The 10,075-nt window shown below is 47.5% G+C and overlaps 2 protein-coding genes across 3 annotated transcripts; one reads left to right on the forward strand and one right to left on the reverse strand.

The window, feature by feature from the left end:
• Positions 1-1,612: 1,612 nt before the first annotated feature.
• On the forward strand, positions 1,613-4,916 carry fut7 (fucosyltransferase 7 (alpha (1,3) fucosyltransferase)). 2 transcript variants are annotated; one of them, XM_030354050.1, is made up of 2 exons: positions 1,613-1,897; positions 2,303-4,916. In XM_030354050.1, exon 2 carries the CDS (start codon positions 2,310-2,312, stop codon positions 3,378-3,380), a length of 1,071 nt encoding a protein of 356 aa, XP_030209910.1. In that variant the 5' UTR covers positions 1,613-1,897; positions 2,303-2,309; the 3' UTR covers positions 3,381-4,916. The 2 variants fall into 2 exon arrangements, with proteins under 2 accessions (XP_030209910.1, XP_030209911.1); XM_030354051.1 differs by having other exon boundaries at positions 2,322-4,916.
• pou5f3 (POU domain, class 5, transcription factor 3) lies at positions 3,893-9,669 on the reverse strand. Its single transcript, XM_030354046.1, has 5 exons — positions 6,723-9,669; positions 6,487-6,598; positions 6,199-6,329; positions 5,690-5,854; positions 3,893-5,587 (listed from the first exon to the last, which is right to left on the reverse strand). The coding sequence occupies exons 1-5, from the start codon at positions 7,494-7,496 to the stop codon at positions 5,315-5,317; spliced, it is 1,455 nt and encodes a 484-aa protein (XP_030209906.1). The 5' UTR covers positions 7,497-9,669; the 3' UTR covers positions 3,893-5,314.
• Positions 9,670-10,075: the final 406 nt, after the last annotated feature.

Below are 10,075 nucleotides of genomic sequence, written 5' to 3' on the forward strand. Positions count from 1 at the left end.
ATTTTCTATCAGTTCTCACCACACAACGACGTCTCATCTTTGCTCCTTGAATGTCGATATGTAATGGTATGGAGTTATTGAAACTTACTACGTGTAAAAAAGACTAGAAATTGAATGTTTATTTTTCATTGAATGTTTACATAAAGTTGCACTGGGTGCCTTTAAGTATGATTACAAAGTATTTGCACTTCATTACTTGTCACCTCTGGCCTCGTCTCAAATGTCTCATGATGGTTGAATATTGATTGATTTGAACAATTACTCATTCAATCAGCAGATGCTTTTAGCGAACCTCGACTTTAAGTGACTTACGATACACGTCACATTGGAACTTAGGCCACCCTGGTCAGGGATGCCTACAGGCCAGGCGATGGACATAATGATTTGAGATCAAACCCAGAACCTTTGAGCTGGGAGTCGAACACTCAGGAAGGACAGTGTCTCTAAGACACCTAGAATTACCCCTGACCACAACTCTCGATCCAGACGACCAGACATAACCCTTAACCTAGCCCTTGACCCTAACCCCAACCCTAACCCTGATGTTTAGACCTAACCCTAACCCTCTAACCAGTCGACCAGACCTAACCCCAACCCAGATGTACAGACCTAACCCTAACCCTCTAACCAGACCTAACCCCAACCCAGATGTACAGACCTAACCCTAACCCTCTAACCAGATGACCAGACCTAACCCCAACCCAGATGTACAGACCTAACCCTAACCCTCTAACCAGATGACCAGACCTAACCCCAACCCAGATGTACAGACCTAACCCTAACCCTCTAACCAGATGACCAGACCTAACCCCAACCCAGATGTACAGACCTAACCCTAACCCTCTAACCAGACGACCAGACCTATCCCTCACCCAAACCAAGATGTTCAGATTTAGGCCCAATCCCATTTCTACCCCTTACCCCTTCCCCTTACCCCTCCCCCTTGTTTTGAAAGGATAAGGGGAAGGGGTAAGGGGTAGAAATGGGATTGGGCCTTAACCTGAACCCTCGATCTGAAGATGCTGAAGATAAGACATACTATTGACAACATGATAATGTCCACTAATATAACCAGATATACGCTTTATCCCCAAACAGCAAACTAAAAAGAGACAACAAACTAACTCTTAATTTGGAAGCACATAAGTAAATCCATCTGTTGTTCTGCTGGTGTACTGTCCTCTCAATTATGGTACCATGTTGGCTTATTTTGGGACGATACTATTGGGATTTAATTGATTTGTTTGGGTGATGACATTTCTGTTCAGACGTGTATTGTTTACTATTAAACAGTACACTCATTCAGATGGTAAAGCAATCTGGCCACATCCTGGCTCATATGCTTACAATTTTCCTTCGCTTCACAGAACTTTTCAGTTGATTTTGACATGAACAAGTATAATGTTGTGCAAGAGGAAACAAGCCAAGTATGGAGTATTCACCAGACAGAAAAAGGGAAGGGAATATATCTTAAAGGTAGTACAATCACAAAGAGAGAGAGAGAGAGAGAGAGAGAGAGAGAGAGAGAGAGAGAGAGAGAGAGAGAGAGAGAGAGAGAGAGAGAGAGGTAAAAGAGGAGAGAGAGAGAGAGAGAGAGAGAGAGAGAGAGAGAGGTAAAAGAGGAGAGAGAGAGAGAGAGAGGTAAAAGAGGAGAGCGAGAGAGAGAGAGGTAAAAGAGGAGAGAGCGAGAGAGAGAGAGAGAGAAGCAGTTTCAGACTGCTGAAGAGGAAGTGTTTTCACCGCTTAGCATAACCTGGAAGAGAGTCACCAAGACCTAACTGTCAATGTCAAAGTTGATGACGGTTGAAAACTAAATACTGAGAACATCGGTCGCCGTTGTCAGTCAGCAGCCTGTTCAGTGTTGACCTCGGATCAGAAGGACCTTCATCTCTGACAGGTTAGTGGGGATAAAGTGTGTTGCTGTAAATGTGTTGTTTGGGGGTCACAAGGTCCCTACTTCAAGTCTTGCGTTAAAACCACAATGTACATGGTCATGGAGGTCTGGAGTTACATGGAAATATCCATTGGAAAGTATTAATCTAAATATAAATACATACGTGATACATGTTACATTTAAGAATGCACCTGCAGCACAATTTTTGCAAAGAAATGTGTATTTATGAGAAATCTTGAGAAATCTAACTTTACATTTCAGGATTGTGTGGGGTGTCTAACTGGCCTCAACCTCTAACCTTCAAATAATTGTACACACAGAATGCTATGTTGATATGTATGGTTATTGTATTTGCACACACATTTTAAATGGATAATTGTGATTTAAACCCGGCTGAACATTGGCCAGGGTCAACATGTCGTTGCAGGTCGCTGATCGGATGACTCTGAACCCCCTCATCGGTTTGATGAAGGGACTGCTCGTCTTCCTCCTCTGCCTCCCTTTCCCACTCCTGCTCCTCTGTGAATTGTGGATGCCGCCGAAGGCGGCGTGGGGAGAACCCGCCCCCCATCCAAACGTCACCGTCCTGCTGTGGCACTGGCCCTTCGGCGTGGCCCTGGACCTGGAAGGGGACGTGTGTCTGAAGCGCTACAACGTGTCGTCGTGCAGGCTCCGGTCCGACCGCTCCACCTTCGCCACGGCGGACGTGGTGGTCTTCCACAACCGGGAGCTGGTGCGAGGCCTGCAGGCCCTGCCCCTCGTCCTGCCCCGGCCGCAGGGCCAGAGATGGGTCTGGATGTCTCTGGAGTCCCCGCCTAACAACGGAGACCTCCGGCCCTTTGCAGACCTCTTCAACCTGACCATGTCCTACCGGAGGGACGCGGACATCCACATCCCGTACGGGAAGCTGGTGCCCAGGGGACCGGGAGATGGAGAGGAGCCAGTCCTTCACAATAAGAGCGTCCCCGTCTGTTGGGTGGTTAGCAGCTACAGGCCGGATCACCGCAGGAGCCGGTTGTACGCTCAGCTAATCGACAGCGTCCCCGTCACCGTGTACGGACGCTGGAACCACAAAGCCCTGTCTCCGGAGGACCTCCTGCCCACCATCTCCCAATGCTACTTCTACCTGGCCTTCGAGAACTCGGAGTCCAGGGACTACATCACGGAGAAGCTGTGGCGCAACGCCTACCAGTCGGGGGCCGTTCCGGTGGTGCTGGGCCCCCCACTGAAGGATTACAAAGCCGTGGCCCCGCGCAGCTCCTTCATCCATGTGGACGAGTTTGCGTCCGTTGGAGAACTGGGTAGGCGACTGCGAGAGCTGGTGAGTGATGAGGAGAGCTACTCGCATTTTTTAGGGTGGCAGAAGGAGTGGCGGGTGAAGCAGTACACAGACTGGAGGGAGAGGCTGTGTAGTATCTGTTCTCAACACGACAGCTTACCCAAGCACAAGATCTACACCGACCTAGAAGCGTGGGTTAACGTTTGACCGAGGGTCGTGGCTGAATGGAAACCACAAGAGGACCACAGGATCCTGTTTTTCCACACAAGTAGCATTACAGTATTAGGTATCCAATATAAACTTTTTGCATTCAAGCTGCTACATACAATTTTGATGCATTGATGTATAAAACGGAATATAAAAGGTTCAGCCAAGGCTATGCATTTGTAGATTTTTGCTTAACATTTAGTATGTATACATTGTATGGGTAAATGTTCACCAGAAAGAGTACATTTTATGAATTGAGAGCACAAGCATAGCACCTCTTTGCTAATTCGCTATACACAGCAGTGCTGCAATACTGTTCTGAACATGGCACGGTACTGACCTCAAACCACATGATAACGGATTAGATAGGGACCTCAAAACAGAAGTGGCTCCACTTGCTTTCAGATCTATAAGTGTGGGAACGCCCAACAATCATGCCCAACATACAGTTAGGTACTACATGACCTAAAACCAATAATTCAAAGAAAAATAATTTATATTGGATTGAATACTTTTGAAAAATGCATTTAATTGCTTGGCGCAGATACAGGTGAAGTATAGGGGACACGCACAACAGAGAACATTGGGTGAGCTAGTTTCAATAAATTACCAAGTAGCAGTTAGAATGCAGTCACTATGGTATGCATAGGTATTGCAAAAAAGGAAATGTAAAATGAAAAGGTTCGTGAACATATACCACAGTAACAATATATTAAAGACTTCTGGTTGCCAGTCGGTCAAATCTTGATTCAGTCAATGTAGGCAGACAAACTCGTAAAAAATACAAAAGCATGTTTGCATAAGGCACTGCTCTCACACACGCAATAGCCCAGCTAGTAGATGGCGAAATTTCCTCTACAGAATCCCAAGTTCTGTCACTTCAACTTTGATCACTTGATACACAATAAACTGTGCTGGGCTAAATTACATTCAACCAAGCTGTAGACAAGAGTTCCTTTTAAACATTTCCCCGTGGCCACTATAGCACCCCCCCCTACCAGGTCTTCATTTACAGTCCAGTAGCCAAAAGTCTTTAGCTGATGACTGAATGGAAACGGCCGATCTAGGACTAGGAAGGTTAGTCATTAGTGAAAAATATATCAAGAGAAGTCATTACATTTTAGTTGTCAAGAACTTGTTTGTCCAAGATACTTCAAGCAGCATTGCATCTGAGAACAATATACACTCTTTGTACCTGAATTAAGATCATAAGCCATAATAACTAGCATGAGTTTGATCAGAAACACGCCCGTTTTGTGCATAGAACAAGAAACAGACAGTGGACTTTTGGTCAAGATAAACCCACTTTGTGCAAAAATGTTACATCCTCCCAAAAGGAGGATTTTATTAAAATGAACCTGGTCAAAAAGGAAATTCTAATGCATGTCATAGGTTGTAACATTTTTTTTTTTTTTTTTTTTAAATCATTCATTACCAATTGAAATTCCTTGTTGGGGTGTTTTTTTCTTATATCAAACCATCTTCCAGGAAATCCTTTTCACAGCATTTACAAAAATAAAAACGTTTAAAAGCCGAGCTCATACGAGTCATCCTTCGATGTAGCTCTTAGTGTAAACACTGAGATTAACCAAATGAGAACTCTGTTCTCACAACAATTCAGAACACCAAGGAAACCCGTGGCATGACCTCCAACTGACAAGACAATCTAAAATACACAAGTAGTCGCTCCTTCGGAGGACCAAAAAATAAAAAATAGAAAAGGCACGGCGGTGCAAATACTTGACTGAGGTAGCCGTCCAAAAGAGATAAACATCCAAACGATGCCGAGTCTTACAGGACCGGGTTGTCAACAAGCCCTCTCGCACACGAGTCTGTTATGGGACCTCCACTCTCCCTATGACTGAGGGGGTGGGGGGGGGGGGGGAACTCCATCATAGGGCGGAGGTGATTGTTGTTTTTGGAGGGTTGGTGGACTATCCCGTCAGGTGACCTACCAGCCCGGGGTGCAGGCCCTGCTTGAAGGCGTCGGACCGGTGCAGCTGGGGCATGTAGAGGGTGGGCGGGCCGCCCGGGTACGGGTGCACTGGATACCCCTGGCCGGGCATGGACGAGGGCATCATGCCCATTGCAGGAGGATGAGGAGGCGGGGGGCTCTGCTCGTAGTACTGGCCGTCACACTCCTCGTCCAGGGGCAGCGCCAGCCGCTTGCCCTTCTGCCGGCGGTTGCAGAACCACACGCGGACCACCTGGGAACGGACAAGCAAACACGGCTCGGGTTAGTGGGTGGGGGTCCGTGTTCCTGTTCCGTTCATAAAAAGGGTTTTGAGGCGGGGGGGGGGGGGGCTTACGTCTCTCTCGAGCCCGAGGTCATCGGAGATGTGCGTGATGTCGATGGTGTTGGGCTTGGGACACTTGATGAAGTACGACTCCAGGGCGGAGCGGACCGTACCCTCCAGGCTGGTCCTCCGCTTCCTCTTCCTGGTGTCCACGAACACACGCTCAATTTTGTACATCTGAGGAGCAAAATACTGCCAACAGTCAGAACGTTGTTCCACACTATGAGAGTCACTGGCCTGAGAAGGTCCAAGTGTATATTATCGTCCAGTGGTCCATTAGGTGAACATGACGTAATTATGGTAAAAATGCTTATTCACATATCGCCACCAGATGGCAGCATTTAACCGCGCCACAACTTCAAGTAAAATGTAAGGGGTTAGCAAGGTTGCTTGCTTTTCTTAACAGGTGAATGCAACTGGTGGGTAAGATTAGCATCCAGCCGTCTTTCCTTCGTGCTGCAGTGAAAGGTTTTTCCATGCAAAATGTAGGCCTAGCCGTTGGTCAAACTGTTGAAACTCACATCTTGAGGATTATCTGAAGTCTCTGCTTCGTTCAGCCACCTCTGAAGCAGCGGTTTCAGCTTGCACATGTTCTTAAAGCTCAGCTGGAGCGCCTCAAACCGACAGATGGTGGTCTGACTGAACATCTTGCCTTGAAACAGAAACATTCAAACTTAAAAACGAATGATTGGCTTGGGGGGGGGAAATACAAATAACGAAAGACATGCAAATTAGTCATGCAGAGTTAAAAATTAAATGGCAAGCATTTACAAAAACATTTCAGATGGATTCGAGCCAATTAGGCCTACCGTAGAGGTTACCGAGGGCGAGGCCTACATCCGCTTGGGTGAAGCCCAGAGTGATCCGTTTGTGCTTCAACTCCTTAGCGAACTGCTCCAGTTCTTCAGTAGACAAGTTCTCCTGTTATTAAAAAAATAAAGCAAAGCGTTTAATGAGTCACCCCGTTTAGAAAAATAAAGTTGTTTTTTTTCTTCAACAAGTGTGCACCAAAAAGGTAAATACATTCGGGTCAAACCGACTTTACCTCTTCCTCTGAGTCACTGCATCCCCCGCTAGAGGACCCACTGCTGCGGGTCGGGGCCGAGTTCTGAGCCGGAGGTGCGGGCACCACCTGGTTTGCGTTCCCGTTAAAGAACGCGTTAGCCTGGACTCCGTTGCTCGGTGGCGAGGGGGAGAGAGACGGGGAGGACGCGGACGACGTGGACGGGTTTTGATTAATGGGGTGTTGGGTGATGTGTGCAAGACCCGGCCAGAAGGACGGGTTCCACGCCGGGGAGTAGTAGACACCGTGGGCCATGGGCGCGGAGGCCGCGGCGGTGGTGTAATGCTGGGCCTTTATCTCGGCGGAATAGTCTTCCTCCGGTTCCTTTTCTGTTTTGATCTCAGGCATGGGCAATTTTATCTGTTCCCTTGTTTCAGCGATGGGAGGACTGAGGTTGGTGGGCTGATTGGTCGCCATGACCCCGGGTACCTGTCCGGTGTAGTCCGTCGCGGCGAAGGGATACCAATGCTTGGGTTGGCCAAACTCTCCAGTTTGTAGATCGGAGGTCCTGTAGTCCCCAGCGACGTGATGGAAGGGGAAAAATGTCTGCGCTGTGGCCTGGGCGATCCCGTTATAAGTGGCCTTGTTGAAGAGGAGACCCGGGTCTTGGAGGACGCCGGACGGGAGCTGCAGTGACCCGGCGTTGTTTCCCAGGTTGTCCTGCCCCATGGTGGGGTGGCTGTAGAGGTTGGCCCGGCTGAAGTCATACGGTCGGCTGTTGCAGTCAGAGGCCGGACTCTGCGACCTGTCGGACATCCTTTCAAGCCTCGGGCTAACAAACCGCTTCACGCTCGACACGAAATGCTAGGTACGGCTACCGGTGTTTCGTGCTCATCGGTTAAACTTTTGCAAAGCAAACCTAAAAAGCCAAAAAGTCGTTATGGCAAGGATCCACTAAAAGTAGGCCTACTTGAACGTCTTCTCGAAGATTCACAGTGGGGGCCACACTTTAGGAAGGTGTGAAGGGCTTTAGTTGTCTTTAGCCTTTTAGCTTCAGGTCCATAGAGCGGTATAATCCACCGTCCGCCTCACCTTCAGACTGCTGCTTGGTGTGTGTGTCTGTGTAGTTAGGAGTGGCTCCACAGGTCCTCCTAATCACGCGTACAGCTGCTGGAGATTGGATGAGCTCGTCTCCCATTGGCCAGCAGTAATGGTTGATGGTGAATTTGTGAATGACCTTGAGTCCTCCCCACATAGGGCGTGGTTTCCCCACTTACTTCTTTAAAACGTTTTCTACGTAGTTTATAGGTTATAACTCCGATTTAAGACTATACTCTTAAAACAGAAACCACTGTATTGATTTAACTGGCAGGCTTATGCACCCTACATGTTTGCCACCCATATAGGCTGTGAAGGCCTATCATTTGGTCATCTTATTAACAATGCTAAACAGCCACGAAATACATATAGCAACACTATAACTGCAGTTCGCCTCATGCATCCTCATTATGCTCAGTTTGTTTAAATTATGCATCGTAAAGGAGATGTCTTTGATATTAAAATGTGTCTAATTGTGTTCCCAGTGGATCTCATTTAATTTCCCCAACATTTAGGCTAACAAATGATCGAGAAGGTAAACCCACTCAGTGATATGTTTCCCCAGAAAACAGCTCAGATGATCGGCTGTAGTTTGATCGGAGATGCATATGATTTAGGCCTGTATTTCGATTCTGATTGGTCTTAGAATTACATATCGAAAGGTCTCCATGCGGTCTTCAATCAGGCTTACAATATAGTTTTCAGTAGGACCAGAATATTGGGAAATTAGTCGACAGAGTAACCAGCTTTCACAAACAACCAGACCTTGGAAGTCCAAAAGCCACAAATATTTGAAGAACTTTCGATTTATATTAGGCCTACGTAATTTGAAATAAATAAATGTATTCTATTAGCATATGCCTATATCGAATTTGTCTTCCAAGATACATTCTGACATACATCCTGAATGTTGGAGGTGAAGAAACAATACAATAATAACCGATACAAAAAACACACATAAAAAAAACGGAGACAACAGAGAGGAAATTCATAAAACCAGCCCCCGGCATTCAGGTGGACCTTGGCCATTCACACTTGATCGGTGGCCATTCAGGGTGCTCGATGGCTGCTCCACCGATACAGATGCGCTCCCCCAGCGTGAGGCGTGGGCCTACAGATTGCGGCAGGAAGACGCGCCGCGGGAAGGGAGAGGGGGGGGAGGGGTGCTATTGTACGACCCAGCCCGGGGCACCCCGTCGACTTCAGACCCCGAGTTGCGATGGTCGACCATTAGCTCCTTTTCACATTGAACAATACGTCTCAACCCTTTGATTCCGCCCCACACCCACCTCTTCTGTGAAACAAACACCAGGCCCCCCTAGTTTCACTTCAGACGTACAAGAGTGGGAGCAAGAGAGAGCGAAAGAGCGAGAGAGACAGAGAGCGAAGAGAGGCACTTGCTTTTTCAGAAGGGGCAAAATGAAATCGCCTCGAGCCAGCAAAATAAACTTGGTCTAACCTGGATGCAATCGGAACATTATTTCTCATTTCCCACAGTTCAATTCCACAGTTTATTATGACCACTGCCCAGTTGAAATCCTATTATGACTGAACGTTAATTAAAAAAAAAAAAATCTCATTTGTCAGCCTGTGTATATATTTTGCTGCATTGCCTTCCACTGTGCTCTCGGATGGAAATAAAGAAATGGGAGTGTAGTGGAAAGAGCAGATTGAGCAGCGGTCCAAAAAGGGGGGTAAGTCAATGGCCTTCGAAGACATCAAACCCCGGCCATACAAAGCATTGTCCTGGGCCATGGCCTTGGTAGAGGCTGGGATTGTCATGCAAAGTGCAGCGACACGAGAGTCTCCGACTGTAAGCAGCGCTTCAGAGGCAGAGACGAAGGACTGCAGAGAGCTCTCTGGGGGAGTCCCATGGAAGCTGGTGAAAGTCTGGTGGTGGGCGGGTGGGGGGCTGGGAGTCCTCTGAATAGACCCCCGGTACAGTACCGAGGGGTTGATCTGAAAAGCCAGCAGATGTCTCAGATGTTGGGTCTTTAGATTCTTTACAGACAGTGTTCTCGAGAAACCTCTGGGGATTTGAGCCGTGGCTGAAAGCACAGCGAGAGGGCCGGGGAGGGGGGGGACATGAGACTGGTGGAGGGGTTCGCCTGATCCATCCCTGAGAGGTTAAACATATTTGATGGGAGTTCTTCTTTCATGTAGGTTTTTTTTTGGTATCATATAAACTGGGCTTATAAACAAGCCTGGCTGTGGAATCCGGCCAGTCTTTAGCTTTTGAAAACAGTTTTTTTTTTCTCATATGAAATCCTAATCGGTTTAGCCCTGTTCTTTCATGT

This window comes from Gadus morhua, chromosome 4 (assembly GCF_902167405.1).
Source record: "Gadus morhua chromosome 4, gadMor3.0, whole genome shotgun sequence".
NCBI classification, from domain to species: domain Eukaryota; kingdom Metazoa; phylum Chordata; class Actinopteri; order Gadiformes; family Gadidae; genus Gadus; species Gadus morhua.